Source organism: Suncus etruscus, chromosome 4 (assembly GCF_024139225.1).
Source record: "Suncus etruscus isolate mSunEtr1 chromosome 4, mSunEtr1.pri.cur, whole genome shotgun sequence".
Classification (NCBI taxonomy): Eukaryota; Metazoa; Chordata; class Mammalia; order Eulipotyphla; family Soricidae; genus Suncus; species Suncus etruscus.
The window spans coordinates 49,933,911-49,957,196 of record NC_064851.1 but is presented as its reverse complement, the minus strand read 5'-3'; the positions used below and the strand labels follow the sequence as shown (position 1 = coordinate 49,957,196).

Here is a 23,286-nt window from a genome sequence, read left to right as displayed (position 1 = left end):
CTAACATCCAGATGTTATCTCTCAACACTTTCAACTAAAGAAACAAGGCTCCTTAAGAGAAATACCTAATTTCTGGACTGGAGTAATAGGCACAGAAGGTAGGGCATTTGCCTTATATGCCAACAAACCAGGTTTGAACCTCAGCATCCCATACAGCCCCCTGAACACTGCCAGGAGTAATTCCTGAGTGCAGAGCAGGTAGTCCTGAGCCATGTGTGGCTCAAAAAACAAAAGAGGAGAGAAATATTCCTAAAAAAAAAATCTCGCCAAAAAAAATGCAAGCAAATCATCAGTTTATCAGCCTAGTATGGAGCAGTTTGGTCCTAAGAACTAATTAATGTTTAAATCACACTAGGGGAATATGATATCTTACATACATAAATTATATAAAAAGTCACAATTACATAAAATGGATAAAGTTAATCAGTTTCCAATGCAGACTTCTGAGAAACCAATTTGTTGATCTTAAAATTGATAAATGGAAGATTCAAAAAATAAAAATTTTTTTTTTTGGTTTTTGGGCCACACCCGGCGGTGCTCAGGGGTTACTCCTGGCTGTCTTCTCAGAAATAGCTCCTGGCAGGCACGGGGGACCATATGGGACACCGGGATTTAAACCAACCACCTTTGGTCCTGGATCGGCTGCTTGCAAGGCAAACGTCGCTGTGCTATCTCTCCAGGCCCCAAACATTTTATGTCCTTTCCATTACAAACTCCATTTAAAAACAAAATTGTTGAGATAAATTATTTCTTTACTAAATAATTCCATTAATAATTGAAAGATGAATCAGAAAAATCAGCAACTTATATCCCTCAACGAGATAATAAAGGCAACTAACATAAACAGGTACTAAAATCATTAGGTAAAATACATATGAACAACTTTATAACAGAAGAAATTATCTCTACCTAAACTCACTTATTCATCTTAACACCACTAAGTGAGATAACTAAAATTATGTCTTCCCAATAAGGTGTAAAAGGATACACACATCAAGAATTATTAAGTTTAAAATCTTAACCTGGCAGCTGGAAAGGCTGAAGCACATGTTTTGTATGCATAATTTCAAGATCTGATTTCCAATTTCATATGGTCCCTAAACGCCTCCAAGAGCAACTTGCCTTACATATAACAAACTTGTTCAACCCCCAGCATTGCAAACAGTCCCCCAAACCTTGCCACAGATCACTGAGCACAAAGCCAGGAAAAGCCCTGAGCACTACCAGTTATGGGGAAAAATAAATAAATAAATAAATAAATAAATAAATAAATAAATAAATAAATAAATAAATAAATAAATAAACTGGAGGAAGGGTACTGAAGGAAGGGTTCTTGTTCTATATCTCACTGGTAAAAGGATCTGCAGTGCAATGTAGTTAATGCCACTATTAACTGACAGTGCTAAGAGGTCTAAGCCTACAGAAATAACTTTCCATAAGGTAGAAGAACTGTACTATTGGCAAGAAAAGAGCTCTGGGACAAAAAAAAAAAAAAAAAAAAGCACAAGTCTTCATTGGTAGGCTGACTAGAACTTAGTCACTGCTTCATCTCTTCAGGAAATAACTCAGAATTTAGGCCACAAACCAAAGACAGAGAAATCTGATTTTGTGGCCTCAAATAAAGGTCAGGAGTGGCTGTGGAAGCAGGGGAGTACCACAAAGCATACTTGTGGACTATTCCTCTCCAAAACTATTGCCATCTCCCCAACAAAACTATAGTAAAGTAGTTTTCTATCTCCCATAACCAACATCTTCCCTCTCCAACTCACAAAAACAAAGCTACAGCACCAACTGTAGGAAAACAAAAGTCAAGCCAGATGCAAAAACAGAAAAATTCATGAAGCAACCTTGTTAAAACTCAGATGCACTTCTGAAAGAAAATGCCAAGTGCCCAAAGGGCAATCATAAAGACACAGAATTGGAGAAGAATACAAAGACAGTAGAAGACATAACAGAAAACAGCAAAAACAGACCAAAGTGATAGTAGGGTGATTGCCTTGCATGTCACTGACACTGATTCTGTCCCTGGCAACACATACCATATTTTCCGGCGTATAAGACGACTTTTGAAAAAAAAAGTCAACCAAAAATCGGGGGTCGTCTTTTACTCCGAGTATATCCCGAAAAATGTTTCAATATGCCGCTAAACGAAAATTGTCTGAATATTGCCACAAAACGAATTTTCCAATTCGATCCTGCACCAATCACTGCAAGGCTGCTCAGACCGCCTCTCTAACTCAGCCAATCCAAGCAGGCTTTTTATGCATGCAAATTAAACAATGTTTTGGACCCGAATCTACACTGTCAAAAGCCTGCTCAGATTGGCCAGAGTCAGAGAGGAAGTCTATCACAGTATAACCTTTGAACCTTTGCTTGTTGTGATTGGCTCACTGTGGTACATGAGCACAGGAGCACATGCAGCACATGCAGCACAGGAACATTCTGTCTGATTCAGCGAATATAGGCCTAAACCTATGGGGGTTTTTTTTGTTTTTTTTTTTGTTTTGTTTTTGGTGTTTTTGGGGGCCGCACCCGGTGACACTCAGGGGTTACTCCTGACTATGCGCTCAGAAGTCGCTCCTGGCTTGGGGGAACCATATGGGAAGCCGGGAGATCGAACCGCAGTCCGTCCAAGGCTAGCGCAGGCAAGACAGGCACCTTACCTCTAGCGCCACCGCCCGGCCCCTTAAACCTATGTTTTAACTGCAAAATTAGGGGGTCGTCTTATACGCCCGGTCGTCTTATATGCCGGCAAATATGGTATGTTGCCCTGAGCCCACCACGAATGATCTGAGTTTTTTTTTTTTAAGCCAAATTCCCAGAGTTTGGTTGGCTTTAGAGGGAGAAGATCTCCCAAGGATGCTCTGGAGGTGTCAGATAAGGCCAAAAAAACATCCTAGACATACAAAACTAGAAACTTTGAGGTCCCAATCTGTAATTCTCAGTCAACCAGGAGGATGTTCATTGCAAGGGTCTGTGGCAGTTCTGCTGCTGTTGCAAGGATACTAGGGAATGGCTAGGCCACAGGAACAGTGCTTGGTGCTCTCAGCCTCCAACGCTGCATTCCGTGTTCAGGGGATCAAGTTTGGGGAGCAAACCAGAGTAAGCTATGTATAAGGGGAGCAATTTTAAATCTGGTACTGACCCTAGCTCCCCAAGTTTTTGATTCTAAGATGAAGTCCTCAAAAATATGGGGTCAGGGCAGTGGTGCAAAGCAATAAGGCCTTGGCTGGCACTAGCCTAGGACGGACTAAAGTTCGATCACCCGGCATCCCATATGGTCCCCCAAGCCAGGAGCAATTTCTCAGCGCATAGCCAGAAGTAAAACCTGAGCCCCCCCCCCCCAATAAAGGAGATGAGGGGCTGGAGAGATAGCACAACAGTAGGGCATTTGCCTTGCAAGTGGCCAAACCAGGACCAAGGGTGGTTCGAATCCCGGCATCCCATATGGTCCCCCGTGCCTGCTGGGAGCGATTTCTGAGCACAGAGAAAGGAGTAACCCGAGTGCTGCCGGATGTGACCCAAAAGCCAAAATAATAATAATAATAATAATAATAATAATAATAATAATAATAATAATAATAATAATAATAATAGTAGTAGTAGTAGTAGTAGCAGCAGCAGCAGCAGCAGCAGCAGCAGTAGTAGTAGTAGTAGTAGTAGTAGTAGTAATAGGAAAAGTGGTCCTACATCCAGCATTTTGAACCTCAAACTATATTCAAAGCAGTAGTAGTAGTAATAGTAGTAGTAGTAGTAGTAGTAGTAGTAGTAGTAGTAGTAGTAGTAGTAGTAGTAGTATAGTAATAGGAAAAGGGGTCCTACATCCAGCATTTTGAACCTCAAACTGTATTCAAAGCTTGCTCTCAGAGGTACTCAGAGGACCGTGTAGTGCCAGCGATCAAGTCCAAGTCTCCCGAATGCAAAGTATGTGCTCAGCTCATTAAGCTTTCCCAAGCCTCTTAAATACACATGAGCCTAAGCAGGCAATACAGAAACATTTAAAGTAAATACTTGTGGGCTGAGAGATGGCTCAGAGAGCTGGTGCACATGGTCCTCTGAGATTAGCAGCAGCAATAGACACTTGAGCACCACCAGATGTGGGCCCAAAATCAAATTAACAACAAAAAAAGAAAAATATTCTCCTTTATTTTATATATTTCTAAAACTTTCGGGCATGGCAAATAGGGCACTTGCTTTGCATGCAGTCCACCTGGGACCTCCATATGGTCCCTTATGCCCACCAAAACTGATTCCTTAGTACAGAATAAACCCAGAACACTGCTGAATGTGGCTCAAAAAAAAAAAAAAGATCTCTCATTTTTGAAGAGGGTTGCAGCTTTCTGGCTTCTGACAGTGCTGGGGCTTCCCAGTACTCAGGTTTGTATTTCAGGGTTGCTCTGAATCCAATCAGCCCAGAGTGTAACAAGGACCTCCCGCAGGCAAAGTATTTGCTCAGCCATTGAGCTGTATCTCCTAGTCCTTATGTTTTCTCCTATACCCTTACTGTCATTGTAAGTTACTTAATTTAAAATATTTTAATTGTTAATGCCATTTGTTGAATAACCACATCACCTTCTCTAATTTGTTGTTGTTGTTTTTGTTGTTACTGCTCTTGTGTTGTTGCACAGAAATTCAGCAATACTCAGCAATACTCAGCTTTGATCATCCAGTAATGCTAGGGGTCTGTCACCAGGTTGAATCCAGGTCTCCTGCATACAGGCTCTATCTCTAAGCTACATTCCTTGAACCTCACCATCTAATTTAAAAAACATCTTTCTGGAACCATAAAATAATTCAAAGGGCAAAACTGTATGCATTACATGTAGAAGTAATTTTTTTAATTGAGTGTGGGTTTTAGTCCACAACCAGTGGTGCTCACTATTCTTGGCTCTGCACTCATGAATTAATTACTCCTGGCAGCATGGGGAACCATATGGGATGCTGGGGATTGAACCCAGGTCGGACCATGTACAAGACAAACATCCTACTTTCTATACTATACCTCCAGCCCCGATAAATGATAATTTTTAAATGACAAGTATTTCCAGAGTAATTATGATGACAAAGCTTTAAAATATCAAACAAATTTTTAGGCTAATGAACTGGAGAACCAGAGTAAGGCACATGTCTTGCATGCTGCTGACTTAGTTTCAGTCCCCAGCATTCATAAGGTCACCTGAAACCCACTACAAGTGATCCCTGAGGGCAGAGCCAGGAGTAAGCCCTGAGGTCTACTGGATATAACCAAAAAATATATATGTTTAATATATATATTATAAATATATATATTTCATATATATTCATATATATGTGCTAGAGAAATGACTCTACAGTCTGAGAGCAGAGTTTGTATTCAGGAGTCCTGAGTTCAATCCCTGTCAGCAATGTCCCTCAGCAGAGCTGGGAGTAGACCCTGGGCACTGCCAAGTGTGGTCCAAAAAATGTCCCATAAATATAATTTATTATATTTATATTTATATTATATTTATATTATATTATAATTATTTAATTATTATTTATAATTATATTTACAAATATAATTTATAATTTTTCACACTTTTTTTGTCCTAATGTACTGCCCAGTTTCACAGTCCACATTAGAATACAAGTTCCTGAAGCACACAGACTTTCTTCCTGTTTTGTTTTTGTTGTTGTTTTTTAATTTTTTCAGTCACACCTGGTGACACTCAGGAGTTACACCTGGTTCTGAGCTCAGAAGTCACTCCTGGCAGGCTCAGGGGACCATATGGGATACCAGGATTTGAACCAGGGTCTGTCCTGTGTTGGCCATGTGCAAGGCAAATGCCTTACCGCTGTGCTATCACTCCAGCCCCTCTTTCTGTTTTTCTTAATATGGTCAAAGAGAATATATCTGTCAACGTGTAACAATAAATAAATAAATAAATAAATAAATAAATAAAATAAATAAATAAATAAATAAATGGTGACAAGCCAGATAACTCAGTAGCAGCTCAGAAATAGAACACTTGACTTTTTGGTTTTGGTTTTGGTTTTTTTGTGGCCACACCAATCAATGCCCAGAAATTACTCCTGGCTCTGCACTCAAGAATGACTCCTGGTAGGCTTGGGGGATCATATGGGATGTCAGGGACCAAACCCTGGTCAGCCACATGCAAAGTAGATATCCTACTTGCTGTACTCTCTCTCCAGCAACCCCCCAAAATAGTTTTTTAATTGAAAACTGTCCATAACACTGTCAAAACACAGGGATTCATTCTGGGGAAATGTCTGGAAAAAAGCAACTCAGTGTTGCTTTGTCAACATTGGTAATAATTACATAAGTGTAGATGATCATCTACTAGACATTTATGATATAGTATATCAGAACTACCCACTAATACACAATTTAACTAAAACCATAATAAGCGGTTGCATGCAGCCAACCTGGATGCAATCTCCAGCATTCCCAGCGGTCTCAAGCCCACCAGGAGTAATTTTGAGTACAAAGCCAGGAGTAACACCTGAGCAACACCAGTGTGGCCCAAAAATCAAAACAACCAAACAAAAAAAATCACAACATAAACAAACATACAACATTAATGAAAGTTTAAGAGCATTGGAAAATGGTTCAAAGGTATGTAACATACGCTTCGATTCTAGAAACACTATAAAGCTCCCCGCCTCCTCCAAGCATGTATTCTACCCTTTGACACATGCTCTCTCTCTAGCCAGTAGTTTGATTTTGATCTAAGATAAGACAAGCAAAGATTACTCAGAAATTACTCCTGGCACTGTACTCATGAATCACTCCTGACAGGAAGTAGGTGGAACACTAAAGGGGATCAAATCTGGGTACGTCACATGCTAGCAAGGCAAGCACCCCATCCACTGTACTCTGGCCCCCTTTCTTTATTATTTTGGTGAATTTTTTTATTGATTTTGGAGAGTTTTTGGAACCACATGGGCAGCACCCAGGGGTTACTCCCGGCTCTGTATGTAAGTATCACTCCTAGCAGACTCATGGGACCATGTGGGATGCTGAGGATTGAACTAGATAGGCCACACATGCAAGGCAAATACCTTGCCCCTATACTATAGCTCCAGCCCCCAACCTTTTTTTCAAATTTTTTAGAAATAAAGAAATGCTTAACTAAATCTTTTTCTGTTGTTGTTTTGTTTTTGGCTTTGGGCCACACTCAGCAGCACATAGGGGTAACTCCTGGCTCTAAGCTCAGAAATCACTCCTAGCAGGCTTGGGGGAACCATATGGAATCTACAGATCGAACCCAGGTCCATCCCAGTTCAGCCGCATACAAGGCAAATACCCTACCTCTGTGCTATCACTCCGGCCCTTAACTCTGTCTTTTGGGTTTATTTTTATTTGGGAGTCATAGCTGACAGTGCTCAGGGATTACAACCGGCTCTGCAATCACTCGACATTTTTTAAATTTAATTAATTATTTAAATTAAATTAAATTTATTACTTTATTTTAAACAGGTTACAAGGTTGTTCATAATAAAGTTTTTTTTCCACAGTTGCAAAGTTGTTCACGATTGTGTTTCAGTCATATCCCCTTCACCATTGCAAATTATCCCGCCATCAATGTTCCCAGTATCCCTCCCAACCTCCCCACCCACTGCCTATTCTCTAGGGCAGACATTTTTCTCTTACTTTTCTCTCTCTTTTCCTTTTATATACTGTGCCTTGCAATACTGTTTCTGAAGGGCTATTATGCCTACCATTTTATCTCCTTTCAGTACTCAGGTAGGTCAGTTTCACTCAGAGATGGTGGTGTGTCTTAGCCACTCAATGACACTGACCTGACTTGGGAATTGAAGCATGTCTGTTGCTGTCAGACAGGATATGGAAAATCGAGTCTCTGCCCACCCCTACTGAACCTATCCAGCAGGGACTCAGCAATGCCTGCTGCCATAAAGGAAATGGAATTTTTCTTCTTTATATATCAGATCTTGCTTCTGTGAGACAGGATAAGAGTATGGTAACAGCTATCTGGTATGTATTTCTGGAGCCATGGCAGAGGATACAGGACAGATATAGTGTATGATATTTTTAAATTGGACTAAGGCCGGGCCAGAAAGATAGCACAGCAATCAGGCATTTGCCTTGAATGTAGCCAATCCAGGACGAATGGTGGTTTGAATCCTGGCATCCCATATGGTGCACTGTGCCTGCCACGAGCGATTTCTGAGCACAGGGTCAGGAATAACCCGAGCACCGCCGAGTGTGACCCAATAAATAAATAAATAAATAAATAAATAAATAAATAAATAAATAAATAAATAAATAAATAAATAAATAAATAAATTGGACCAGGGCACACATTTGCAATAATATGTTCTGTTCTACTATTAAGATATTCTCTTATTGATCTTTGATTAAAAACGGAAAGCTTCATATAATTTCCTTATTTTGATTTGTGTCTGTTGATCCTTCTTGTTTGGAGTCTCCAGGGACATATAGAAGGTGGATGGTAAGAAAGAAGCCCCAAGGACTCTGTCATGTCATTTTCTATGTTGCAAGTTTCCTAGAAAAGTTTTCCTTCTCCTTCTCTCTTCTTATTCTTGATTATTGTGTTATCATCCAAGATTTTCTGTTGTAATTAGTATGACCTATTCCATCCTTATCACAGCACTAATTTTTGAAAAACAAATTTTCCACGTGTTTTATAAGAAATTTGTAATAAGAAAAAATAATTTAATCAACTAGAAATAACTAATAATAATCCATTTAATCAACTAGAAAGAACTATTCCTAAGTTATGGTTAAATACTTATTTATTTCTTCCCTTTTCGTCACATGCATTATTCCCTTACAAACATATCAGCATATTTTTCCAATAACATAATTGTGGGGAACATGCTAGGGGACTACATAGTCTTCAAAAATAATTTATTTTGAAGTCATATTTAATTTTTGCACGTTATATACCTCACTGCACTTATTAATTCTTCAATCATCAGACACATACTGCTTATAATTTGGTACTATTAAATATAATGTTGTGATTATTTTTGTATATAAATGCACAAGTTTTTTATTTTTTCAGGAATCAATCCATTTCTCCATAATTAATTGTAAACATATTGCTTAAATAATTTTTCTTTGAGCAAAAAAAAAAAAAATCATTCCTGACAGGCTCAGGGAACCATATGGTATGCAGAGGATCAAACCCAGGTCAGTCACATGCAAAGTAAGTACCCCATTGTATAATTTCTCCAGCCCCTTAACTGTAATTTTTTATGGTGAAATACTACACTGTAGCAAACAATGAGCAACTACCACACTATCAATGATCCCCTCAAACATAATACTAAACAAAAAAGTTTTAATTGACAATGGTATAAAATTTAAGATTATAAAATATAAGTCAGTAAGGGGCCAGAGCATTTTACAATTTACATCTACAATTAAAAGTTAGCCCATTCTCTAGTACAATGATTATTTGCTTTGGTTTTGGTTTTTGGTTTTTGGGTCATACACAGCAGCACTCAGGGATTACTCTTGGCTCAATGCTCAGAAATCGCTCCTGGTAGGCTCAAGGGATGCCAGAATACGAACCCCCGACCTTCTGCATGCAAGGCAAATGCCTTACCTCCATGCTATCTCTTCGGCCCCCAGTACATAATGTTTTGCGTTATTTTTGTTTTGTTTCATTTTGTTCTAAGAAAATATTATTTATTAGTCTACTTGCAAAAAAAAACATGGAAACTCAATTACAATATAAAATGTTGAACAATAAAAAGAGAAGTAAAACATACCTATAAGTTCAGGTGGATTCCTTTCATTAAATCTCTCACACAGACGAATAAATGTCTCCGTATTCTCAACAGTAGGGCATTCACCATGTCTAGTAATATGGAAACATTTTTTAAAAGATATTACAAATTCCAAAAAGACTTTGACCATAAAGAGTCTAAGTACACAACTTACCCTTTACACTGAAGTTTAATATATTTGATTCCTTCTTTTTCTATATCATTTCTGTCATAGAATCTTGAAGTATTTGTCAGATCCACCAACAAGCCCATTTTAACCTTAAAAAAAGGGGGTAATTAAGTAGTAACTAAATTTGTCCCCAAAAAGCTAATTAAATATCAAATTTATCCAACTAAAGAAGATTTTAATTTTTACTCTTGCCACATCTGAACCAAAAGCCCTAACACAAAATAAATTAACTTGTAAACTAATGAAAGAACAAGAATGTAGGCTATAAACATCACAGAAATCTACCTTAAAAAGGGAAAAAATCGTTTTCTGTATCTCTCTCACAACCTCAATATTATCAAGTAATAAACTACAGTAAGAATAGCATCAATAGAAAAAATAGCATCAATAGTTCTAGCACCATCAAATCAGTCATCACTACATCATGTAAGGAAAGGAAATTCTCAAGTTTGTGACTTAAAATGCAAAAAGTATGAACGATATAAATTTCCTTACTAATTCCTCAGTAAAGAAAATTTACCAATATCAACTACCCTCTCAAATCATCATGTGCTGAAATTAGAAGTGAATTTAAAACAGACATAGAAAAAAACATTAACACTTGGAAATTCAGCAGCTCATTACTGAATAGCCAGTGAATCAGAGAAGAAATCAAAGAAGAAATCAAAAGATTCCTCGAAACAAATGAGAATTGAAAAGACAAATAATCAAAATTTGTGGGACATGGCAAAAGTGGTACTAAAAGGCAAATTTATATCTTCACAAACACACAGAAGGAGGGAAGGGGCCTCCATAAATAATTTAAAATGACAGCTTAAAAAAGTTGAAGAATGACCAGAAAAAGAACCAAAAATAGTCAGGTGTAAGGAAATAAGAAAACTCAGAGCAGAAATTAATGAACTGAAAACAAAATAAAAAATCCAAAAGAACAATGAAAGAAAGAATTGAGTTTTGAAAAAAAAAAAAGATTGATAAACTACTAGCAAATTAGAAATAAAAAGGGGAGGTTATTACAGATACTGCAAAAATTCAAAGTATAATCAGAGATTACTTTAAGAAACTTTATTTCACTAAACAAGAGAATCTAGAAGAAATGGATAAATTCTTGGACTCTTATAACCTCCAAAGATTGAACCAAGATAATCTGGAATATCTGAATAGACATCACTATTGGAGAACTTGAAATGATAGTCAAGTTTCCCAAAAACAAAAGCCCAGGCCCAGATGGATCACTAGTGAACTCTTTCAAATCTTTAAAGAGGACGTACTGCCAATCCTTTTCAGGTTCTTCCAGGAAATTGAAGAAACTGAAAACACTACCAAATAGTTTCTGTGAAATTAACATCACCTTAAAACCAAAAGCACAGAGATGTCACAAAAAGAAACTACAGACGTTGATGAATATATATGCAAATAGGATCAAGAAAGTCATACATCACCATGACCAAGTAGAATTCATTCCAGAGATTCAAAAATGGTTTAACATATGCAAGTCACAGAACATACCACCAAAAGGACAAATAAAAATCATATGATCATATGAATAGATATAAAGCAAGCATTTAACAAGATTCAACACCCATTCATGATAAAAACTCTCAAACAAGATGGGAATTGCAGGAACTTTTCTCAATATAATCAAGGCTATTTACTACAAGCCCATGGAAAATATTATATTCAATGGGGAAAAACTAAAAGCCTTTCCTCTAAGATTTGGCACAGACAAAGTTGTCCCTCTTGCCAATTCTGTTCAACATAGTACTGAACACAGTACTAGAAGTACTTGCTATAGCAATCAAGCAAGAAAAAGATATCAATTGCATTCAGATAGGAAAAGAAGTCAACCTCTCACTGTTTGCAGATGACATAAATATATATATTTAGAAAATCCTACAAACTCTACCAATAAACTTCTAGAAACAATAGATTTATATAGTAAAGTGGCAGGCTAAAAAATTAACACACTAAAATCCATGGCTTTTTTTGTTTGTTTGTTTGTTTTTGGGTCCACCTGGCAGCGCTCAGGGGTTACTCCTAGCTCTGTGCTCAGAAATCACTCCTGACAGGCACAGGGGACCATATGCGATGCTGGGATTCGAACCACCATCCCTCCTGGATTGGCTGCTTGCAAGGGAAATACCTTAACACTGTGCTATCTCTCTGGCCCCAGTCCATGGCATTTTTATATACAAATAATGAAAAAAGAAGAAAGTCATTAAGAAAAGAATCCCGTATACCAGGGGTGGCGAACAGGATTTTTACCATCACTCAAAATGGCAAAATGCAATATGTGTTTAATATATTATTGTTAAAAGTATATGCTTTTGTGTGAGTGTTTGTCTGTTTTGGCAGGTCACTGCATGGTGTGGCTCTCTGACTCTCACAGTTTAAATTTTGGCTCTTTGTGTTGAACTTGTTCGCCACCCCTGACATATACAACTGTGTCTCAGAAAATCAAGTACCTCAGAATCAACTTAGCTAAAGAAGTGAAAGACCTATACAAAGAAAACTACAAAACACTGCTTCAAGAAATAAAATAGGACATGAAAATGAAAGCATGTACTTGCTCATGGATTGGGAAGATTAACATCATTAAAATGTCAATAGTTCCCAAAACATTATACAGATTTAATGCAATCCCTATAAGGATACACATGATATTGTTCAAAGAAATGGATCAAACACTCCTGAAATTCATTTGGAACAATAAACACCCACTAATGGCTGAAGCAATCCTTGGGGAAAAGAAGATGAAAAGCATCACTTTCCCCGATTTTAAATTGTACTATAAAGTAATAGTCATTAAAACAGCCTGGTACTGCAATAAAGACAGATGACCCTCAGATAAATGAAATAGATGTATATCCAGAGATAGACCCAAAGGCATTTTAAAAAATTATGAAAAAAATTTCATAATTTTATAAAAAATTAATTTTTGATAAAGAGGCAAGAAATATGAAGTGGAGCAAAGAAGGCCTTTACAACATGTGATATTGGAAAAACTGGTCAACATGCAAAAAAAGTGAACTCAGAACCCTCTTTAAGATTATGCACAAAGGGGTCGGCGTAGTGGCGCTAAGGTAAGGTGTCTGTCTGCCTTGCCAGTGCTAGCCTAAGATGGACCACAGTTCGATCCCCCGGCGTCTCCTATGGTCCCCAAGCCAGGAGCAACTTCTGAGCACATAGCCAGGAGTAACCCCTGAGCATTACCGGGTGTGGCCAAAAAAAAAAAAAAAAAAACGACTAGGCACAAAGGTCAAATCAAAATGGATTAAAGGCCTTAATATCAGACCTGAAACTATAAAGTACACAGAGGAAAACACCAGGTAAAACATTCCATGACAATAAGATGAAAGGTGTCAAGCAGGGAACACCACTGCCCAAGCAAGTGAAAGTCAAGATAAACAAATGGGGGCACATTAAACTGAGAAGCTTCTGCACTTCAAAAGAAGCTTTGACTAGGATACAAAAGCTACCTTACCTAATGGGAGAATCTATTCACCCAATACCATTTTGATAAAGGGCTAATACTTATATAAGGTACTACCTGAATTTAACAAGACAAAAAAGTCTAACCCTATCAAAAAATGGGGGAAAAAAACGAACAGATATTTTTTCCTCAAAGAAGACATACAGATAGCCAAAAGGCACATGAAAAAAATGCTCCATATCACTAATCATCAGGAACATGTAAATCAAAACAATAAGGTATGTCTCACAACAGAAAATGGCACACATCACAAAGAACAACAACTAGTGCTGGCATGGATGTGGAAAGAAAAGGACTCTCATTCACTGCTGGTGGGAAGCTGTCTAGTCTAGTCCAGCCTTTCTGGAAAACAATATGGATATTCCTTAAAGAACTGGAAATTGACCTTCCTTATGATCCAGCGATTCCACTCCTAAGGATACACTCTAGGAACACAAAAACACAATACAAAAATGCCCTCTGCACTTCTATGCAGCACTATTTACAATAGCTGGAACCTAGAAGCAACCCAGGTGCCTGACAACAGAGGAGTGGCTAAAGAAACTGTGGTACATCTACACAATGGAATGTTATGCAGCTGTTAGGAAAAAATGAAGTCATGAAATTTGCTTATACATGGATGGACACAGATAGTAGTATGCTGAGTGAAATGAGCCAGAGGGAAAGGGATAAACAGAATAATATTACTCATTTGTGAGATATAAAGGAAATAGAGAACAGTGTGGGAATGATATCCAGAGACATTAGATACGAGAATTAAGAGGCCCCAGTCCATGGTAGGAAGCTTACCACAAAGAGCTGAGAATGCAGTTAAAAAAATGGTCTACTATGTAATGGACATGGTGGTGCCCCTTCATTAACAGTAGTCAATACAGCAGAGAAAGAAAGAGTAAAATACCTGCCCCAGAAGCAGGCAGGAAAGGGTGGATGTGAGGGAAGAGGCCATTAAGGAGGGTGAAAGGGAAACTGTTGATATTGGTGACTGTAATTCAATCATAAACAACTTTATCTGTTAAAAAAATAACTATAATATGAACAACCGTGTTACCATGTTGTTTAAATTAAAAGCAATTTTAATGAAATGTTGGTAACTAGCTTGGACATGTTCAGAGTCATAATAAATCACATTCACATGCAATAAGAAAGAAAATTTCATAAAGCTATATTGTTTACCTTTTGGGGTTTTTTTTTTAAGTTTCGTTTTATTTGGGGGCCACGTCTAGCAGTGCTCTTCTGGCTCTTAGCTCAGGAATCACTCCTGGCGTGAAGCAGGGAGCCATATGAGATAACAACGATCAAGCGTGGGTCAGCAAGGCAAGGAAAGTTCACTACCTGCTGTACTATCACTCTGGCCCAGTGTATCTTTTTTGGAGATTTAATTCCATAACTAGTCAGCTTGTCTTCCTGCACTGAATTAAAAACCATTACTTCTGCTGTGCACCAACTCAAAACAAATGGCTTGTATTCAGAGACGTAAAGGTTTAAAAATAATTGTAATAATATTTGGCCTTGTCTTGACCAGAAATGCACACCAAAACCCAGCCAAGCAAAAGTAATGGTTAATTCTCACAACTTCCAGATCATTTTGAGTCATATACTCTCTAAAAAGAATAGCAAAACAAATAATTCATACTTTGGGGGCCAGAGAGATACTTCACTTGCCTTGCAGAGGGCCAACCCAGTTTCTTTTGCTGGCATCCCTAATAGACCCCAAGCACCACCAGGAATAATTCCAGAGTGCAGAGCCAGAAGTAACCCCTGAGCAGATGTAACCCTGAATGATATAGAGGAAGAAAACTTACAAGGAAAAGGAAGAGGAGAAGAAGACAATAAGGAAGAAGGAAAGAATAAAGGAGGAAAGAGGAAGAAAAGAGGATGAGGTGAGGAAGTAAGAGTTTGGTCCCTCATTCCACATGGGCACTATGAGCACTACCAAGTGCAGCATGATGACCCCTCAGCACTGCTTATTGTGGCCTTTTGCAAACTGCCAGGTACAGCTCCTGCAATAATTAATATTAAGAATAACAATATCCATTTTCAAAAATGCTGCATTTCTTACCTTCAGACTCTTTAGATAATTTGAGAGCATACTGGGATGGAAGCGATTTTCTTCAGCAACTTGACTGTCATATCTTGGTCCTAACATTGTCTTCAGAGGCAAGAATCTTCCTAAATGACATTAAGATAGATAACACTATGGTCAATAAAAAAACAATGATCCAGGGTTCATTTCCTTGTGTCCTCTCTTATTTCTTGAAGCAGACTTTTGTAGTTTTCTTTGTATAGGTCCGTCACCTCTTTAGTTAAGTTGACCCCCAAGATATTTGAGTTTGTGGGGCACTGATGTGAATGGGATTTTTTTAAATGTCCATTTCTTCTCTATCATTATTAGTGTATAAGAAAGCCATTGACTTTTGTGTGTTAATTTTGTAGCCTGCCACTTTGCTATATGAATCTATGATTTCTAGAAGCTTTGGGTAGAGTCTTTATCTTTAGGGGGTTTTCTAAATATATCATCATGTCATCTGCAAATGTGAGAGCATGACTTCTTCCTTACCTATCTAGATGCCCTTGATATCTTTTTCTTGCCTAATCACGATGGCAAGTCTTTCCAGCACTATGTTGAATAGGAGTGGTGAGAGAGGTTGTCTTAGTACAGTGGGTAAGGTGTTTGCCTTGCAAATAGCAGACCCAAGTTTGATTCCAGTTTCCCAGAGGGTCACACCAAGAACTCAAGAGTAATTCCTATAGGCAGAGCCAGGAGTAACCCTGAGCAACACTAGGTGTAATCCAAAAACAAAAATGCTCCAGATTAGGGCCAGAGCAATAGTACAGTGGATATGATTCTTGCCTGTACTTCCTTCTTTTTTCTTTTTTTTTAAATTTCATTCTTTTCTTCCTTCTTCCTTTTTATTTTTTCTTTCTATTCTTTTTAATAATAACTTAGCTTTCACTTATCTAGAAACAAATGCATTATAAGTTCAACTATGTCAACTATGTGATGTATTTTCTTATATAGAGTAAAAAATAATATAAGACAGAGGCCATAATAAGAAAAGCCAAATTTATATACTGACCTCATTGGGTAATGTTATTTTTTGTGTTATTCTAACAAAAAAGAACTATACTCTTATTCCTCTAGTAAAGTGAATAACAGGTTACACTTCATTTTACCTAAAACAAAGATCATTCCTGGTTCCTTTGCATGTTTGCTTACAACTTCAATTTACCTGAAACAGAAACTGACTTACTTGTAAACCTGAGTGGGACTCCTTACACTGTCCTTACTGCCCCACCCAAGGGTGGTCTCTGTCCTCAATAAAAACAGCAGTTCTGGCAAGCAGCCAGATGGAGAGGAGGCAGAAGACAACCAGACTATAAGTGTTTCATTCTCAGCCTGATCTGGATTATTTCATGCACAATCTGCTTTAGACTCATTCACCTGGGGTCGGAGATAAGACAAGTGGGATGATTTTACAAATAACACTCATCCAAATCCAGGTAATAACAGAGGGAGAATAATGCAAGTAACTGAGTTCAATAAAACCTCTCCACCACCTGATTTTGCAGTGCCTGACTTTGGAGTGAATTTTAAATCTATGCCGGAGACCATCTTTTCTTTTATCCTTTGTTCATCCTCCCATTATGGGCCAAAACTATTAAGGATCTGGGCAACTTGACTAAATGGTAGGCAAGCAGTCTTGCATAATGAGTTCAATCCTAACACTAGTCCGCAAGGCTTAATACAATCTTCAATGCATAGGGTAGGTGTAATCCCTCGGCCCACAAATAAGCATCTATCCCCTAGACAACACAAACAAGTTTGACCCCTACCCACCCATAACCAAAAACAAAATCTTTGGGGAAGAGTCTCAGAGTCAATGCTTTCCTGATCTGTGTTCCCTTCCATTTTACTTTCTTTTTGGGGATGGGGGGATAGGGGGATGGGCCACATCTGGCGGCACTCAGGGGTTACTCCTGGCTCTGCACTCAGAAATCGCTCCTGGCAGGCTCGGGAACCATATGGGATGCTGGGAATAAAACAGGGGTCTGTCCGGGGTTGGCCATGTGCAAGACAAACACCCTACTATTGTGCTATCACTCTGGACTCCCATTTGTTTTCTTATGGATCAGGACCTTCAACCAATCCTTTCTCCTTTTCTTGCTGTCACCAACTTTTCTAATATCTTAGTATCTCAGCAACAACTCATATACCTGACAACTTCCTATTTGAAAAACTTCTTCCTTCTCAAAAAAACTATCTTGGGCTTTCAAGATAGCTGACTCTCATTTCTACCACGCACCTAATATTTCTGGCTCATTTTTCTTAACTTCTTGCTCCTTCACCTTTCCTCTACCTAGAGTCTAAATGTCAACGTTCTGTGAATTCTATCCTATACTCCCTATACTCCTATACTCCCTACTTGGAAATTTTTATCCACAGCCACAAAGGAGTGTTGTAAGGAAAATTGGGAGGAGAGGAGAATACTGTCTGTTCAACAAATTCTGTTTATTTTCTTCAGTGCACACAAAAAGGCTACTTCTTAGTTTCTCTGGTATACTTAGGTAATGGCTAAGAACAAAATCACTACCAGAGCTGACCAGAAAATCCCACAGAAATCACTTATTCCTGTACTTCCCTTCCCATGGCAGCTTTAGAGGGCACATGTTTAAGAGGACAACAACAAAAATGGAGAAAGCCCTGAGTCACTACTGAAAGAAGAAATACCCAGAAAATCTGCCCGGTAGCCAATCCATTTCAAGTATGAGCAAAATAGAAGCATACGTTGATTGGCACCTCAGAGGTTGCAGAGTTTGTGTGTCAGAGCTACTATCGATACTATCTTGACTAATCAACTACCCATGCTTTCAAATTCTATTTTTATGTAGGTGATTCTTAAATATACATCTCCAATTCAAGCATATTAGAAATCCAACCCATATTTCAACTGTAGACTCATCTCTACTGAACAACCAGCTTATTTAAAATATCTCTTCCATGGTGACTAGAGCAATAGTACAGTGGGTAGGAAGCTTGCCTTGCAAGACAAGCATTGATGGTGGCGGGGCAGGAGTACAGTGGCGGTGGCGTTTGCCTTGTACATGACTGAGCCAGGTTTTATCCCCAGCATCCATACTGTTCCTGAGCCTACCAGGAGTAATTCCTGAGCACTGTCACGTATGGGAGTTGGGGGGAAGGTTGGGCGCGTGCGCGTGCGCGTGCGTGCGTGTGTGTGTGTGTGTGTGTGTGTGTGTGTGTGTGTGTGTGTGTGTGTGTGTTGAAAGGGCGGAAGGGAGGGAGCCACAACTATCTCTTCCACTCAGCTTCTGCAAAAGCCCTAATGAAGCCAGAAAGAGAGAACAACAGCAGCTAAATTATTTGCCTTTCATGCACCCAATCCAGGTTTGATATAGCTCCAGAATTTGGCCAGGAGTAAGCCCCAAGCACCACTAGGTGTGGCCAAAAATAATCAAACAAAAAAGCCCTAATGATATAATCATCCCACAGCATAAGCCAAAACCTTAAAACTCAGCATTTATTTTCATTCTAAATCCAACACCAAGTTCTGAACATTTTCTTCTTCAGTATCTTCAAATCTGCTCAGTGCTCTTCAACTCTACTACTAAATCAACGCACTGATGTTCACTTGGACTACCACAGCAGTTCCTCTCTAATCTCCCTACCATCATTCTTGGTGAGTTTTTGTTTGTTCATGTTTTAGGGAAATTTTGGTTTTGTTTGCTTTGGCCCACACTCAGCAGAGTTCAGGGGTTATTCCTGGCTCTGCATTCAGGAAATTTCACTCCCGGTGGGCTCAAGGACCATATGGAATGCTGGGGATGGAACCCTGGTTGGCTGTGTTAAGGCAAGTACCATCTCCACTGTACTAGCTCTCCAGGCCCCACCACTTGTTCTTACCTCCATTAATTCATTCACTACAGAACAGTCAAAGTATGCCTTTTTAAAACTGAGTCAAAGGACAGGAAAGAGAGAAAAGGAAAGAAGGCCCCAACTTGACTCCCCAGCACATTTTATATATAGTTCCCCAAGCACGGTCAGGGTAGCCAGGTCATCCTGGTCCCATAGGCCCAGATCAGCACCATATCTTCGGACGCTTGAAGCCTAATTGACTGAATCCCAGGAAGGACCTACTTTCTGAGCATCACTTGGAAAGTTCCCACCATCCCCTCAAAAAGTAAAAAGATTTGGCAATGTACTTTATAAAAAATTCAAATATTAAAATTCCTTGCACTGTTCTGTAAGATCAGGCTCATCCTCCCTCACACTGTCTACGACAAAGATACCTTTTCATTCTAGGATCTCTGCCTTATCTCTCTATATCAACCTATCCTAACATAAGGCATTTGAGCGCGCACGCGTGTGAGAGAGAGAGAGAGAGAGAGAGAGAGAGAGAGAGAGAGAGAGAGAGAGAAAGAGAGAGAGAGCTTCTGAGATTAAATTGGAATATATACACACTTATTTACAGTTTATATAGAAAATTTGTATTTATTAAAGATAATTCTCTAAGCCACCTCCTCACCACCTTTCCTGATTTCCTTCTTGCTACACATCTTTCCTTCCCCAATCTCAAAAAAAAAAATTACATTTCTCTGATATTCTATAATCGGGGCATTATTGCATGTGTTACAATAGAACTTTATTTATAAATGGATGATCTGCAGACCCTGGGTTTGATCCCCAGCACTAGGGGGAGGAAACATCCAAGAAACAAAACTAAAGGTTTACTACTCCCAAAAAACTATGTCCTCTTTAAAATATAGCACGGTATTTTAGTAATCTCCCTAATCCAGGGGTCTCAAACTCGCAGCCCGCAGGCCACGGCCCTCCATACGACATTTTGTGGCCCTGCCCTAGAGGAATCTTTTTTTGTTTTGTTTTGTTTTGTTTTAGTTGTTTGGGTCACACCCCACAATGTTCAAGGCTTACTACTGACTTTGCACTCAAGGATCACCCCGACTTTGCCTCCTGCAGCCCCCAGGTAAACTGAGTTTGAGACCCTCCCTAATCTCATAAACTATCACAAAATAGACACTCAAATATTTACTAAAAAAATTCTAAAACTTCAAATTCTTAATTCTATAGTTATGAATTTGATAGTTATACTATCAAAAGTCTGTCTTCATTTATATTACTCCAATAAATTCTTTATACATAGAGGCATAAAGAAACTTAGGCTCAACACTAAACCTGTAATAAATGAGAAGCTGGGACTCCATGGGGAGAGCACTTGAAAGACTGGAGTATAAGATTTGGCATTTAAGAAGTCTGATTCAATACCAGGGACCTCTGGGACCAACCCCCAGCACACAGCCTGGAGAAGCCCTCAAACATCCCTAGGTATGGGGCAAAAAAAAAACCAACAACACACAAAGAAAAATAAAAGTTGATCTGGGTCTAATCCTCCTAGGAAGAGTTCATTTGTTTCCTGCAAAGTGTTCAGCTGGTGTGGGGATGTAGCTCAGCAGCAGGCCATGTGTGAGACGCTGGGTTCAATCCCAGCACTTCCCAAAAAGGTAGTGAGTATTGGCCTGTACGCCATCTTTCAGAAATTGTTCAAAAATAACAAAACTTAGCTAAAAAGAAAATTAAAAAACCAAACAAACAAACAAAAAACTTAGCTGGGAACACAGAGGCAGCTCTATGGTAAAACATTTGCTTTGCATATAGGAGATACCTGAGTTCAATCTTTGGCACCAAAAAGAAAAAATATTCATCCAGAAATATCTTAGTATTTTAGTATCTTTTTAAGATATCTTAGTATCTTTAGAAGCCCCTCTTTCATAATTTAAGGGGATGGCTTCAGGAGCCAAAGCAATAGTTTAGCAGGACCAACCCAGATTAGACCCCCAGCAATCTCTATGATCCCTCAAGCCCACTAAGGGTGATCCCTAAGCATGGCCAGATGTGGCATAAATGAATGAATGAGTGAATGAATGAATGAATGAAAATAAAAACAAGAAGTCAACTTCAATGACTGGAGAAAAAGTACAACAGATAGGAATCTTGCTTTGCATACAGGAACAATCCCCGGCATTCCATGTGGTCTCTAGAGCCTCTCAAGAGTGATTCCTGAGCACAGAGACAAGAGCACAAGAGAGGTATGTCTCACTAAAAAGATAACTTAACAGAAAAATTGTATATAATTAGTAACATTTTTCAATGCTTGTTTTTTGTTTGTGGACCATATCCAGTGGTGCTCAGGAGACCACATGATGCCGGGCATCGAACCCAGGTAGGCCCAATGCAAGTAGACCCTCCTCCACTGTGTTAATGCTTTAGCCCCAGTAATATATTTTATTAATTAAATTATCAAAAATTACAGTCACAAAATTATCTGTGACTGAGTTTCTGGCTGCAATGTACCATTATTAATCTTACATTGATCCCATTCCCTCCACCAATGTCCCCAGTTTTTCTTCCTCCCCACCAACCTACCTCTATGGCTGACACTTGTTTTTTTATTTTCTTTTAGGCACTGTGATTAATAATACTATTATTTGGGCCCGGAGAGATAGTACAGTGGCGTTTGCCTTGCAAGCAGCCGATCCAGGACCAAAGGTGGTTGGTTCGAATCCCGGTGTCCCATATGGTCCCCCGTGCCTGCCAGGAGCTATTTCTGAGCAGACAGCCAGGAGTAACCCCTGAGCAACGCCAGGTGTGGGCCAAAAACCAAAAAAAATAAATAAATAAAAAATACTATTATTTACAGGGCATCGTACATATTACTTTACCTCCTTTCAGCATCTAGTCCTCGTTCCGAGTGACCACTTCCCTACAGCACTGCTGTCATACCTTCCCTGCCCTATCATCCTCCACCCACCCCCACTTAGGGGCAAGACCAGTTGTGCTTTTCGAATGACATCTTTATTTTTACCTTCAACCTCCATCTTTATTTTGTTTTTTTGTTTGTAACCCCTGGTAGTGCTCAGGGTTACTACTGGCACTGTGCTCAGGAATCATTCCAGGCATGCTCAGGGAACATTATGAGATGCCAAGAACTGAACCCAGGTCAGCCAATAACAAGGCAAACTACCAGGTCTGCCCTCCACCACCACCACCACACACCCACACACATCTTTTTGATCCAGGGAAACTACAAACTCTAGTACCCTCCACCACACACACACACACACACACACACACACACACACACACACACACACACACACACACCTTTTTGATATAGGGAAACTACAAACTCTAGTACCCTCCACCACCACCACCACTACTACCCTCCACCCCACCCCACCCCACACACACACACATTTTTTGATCCAGGGAAACTACAAACTTCTAGTACCAAAGAGGTATCCTAATGCTAGGATTATGGGAAAATTTAAGCAGTCAGAGTGCCCTAAATATGCAAAAGTATACAAAAATGTATGTAATATGGGGCCAAAGAAACAATACAGGGGTTAAGCACCAGTCTTGTACATGGCCAACTCCAGTTGGATTCCCACATAGTATCAGGAGTGACTGCTGAGAACAGAGCCAGGAAAGTGGAGAACTAAGCACAATCTGGTATTGTCCAAATACCATTTCCCCAAAGAAAGAAATCATATATTATACATTGAGAGTGCCTGGAGCAATAGCACAGCGGGGTAGAATGCTTGCCTTGCATGCAGCCAACCAGAATTCAATCCCCAGCATCCCATATAGTCCAAGGCTGCCAGAAGTGATTACTGGGTGCACAGCCACGAGTAACCCTTGAAATCTGCCAGGTATGGCCCCCCAAATTAAAAATGGCAATGATAACATATTTTCACTGAATTTATAAGGGTATTAAGAGCAAGTTTCGGGCAAGTGAGGTGGCGCTAGAGGTAAGGTGTCTGCCTTGCAAGCACT

The 23,286-nt window shown here is 39.2% G+C and overlaps 1 protein-coding gene across 1 annotated transcript in view; it reads right to left on the bottom strand.

Annotated features, from left to right (window-relative positions):
- Positions 1 to 23,286, bottom strand: part of RNGTT (RNA guanylyltransferase and 5'-phosphatase) — a 238,843-nt gene that overhangs the window by 212,128 nt on the left and 3,429 nt on the right. Inside the window, exons 2-4 of the mRNA XM_049772216.1 lie at positions 15,478 to 15,587; positions 9,914 to 10,017; positions 9,742 to 9,830 (exon numbers count right to left, since the gene is read on the bottom strand). Of these exons, the coding sequence (XP_049628173.1) occupies positions 9,742 to 9,830; positions 9,914 to 10,017; positions 15,478 to 15,587 (303 nt within the window). The remainder of the gene's footprint in view (positions 1 to 9,741; positions 9,831 to 9,913; positions 10,018 to 15,477; positions 15,588 to 23,286) is intronic.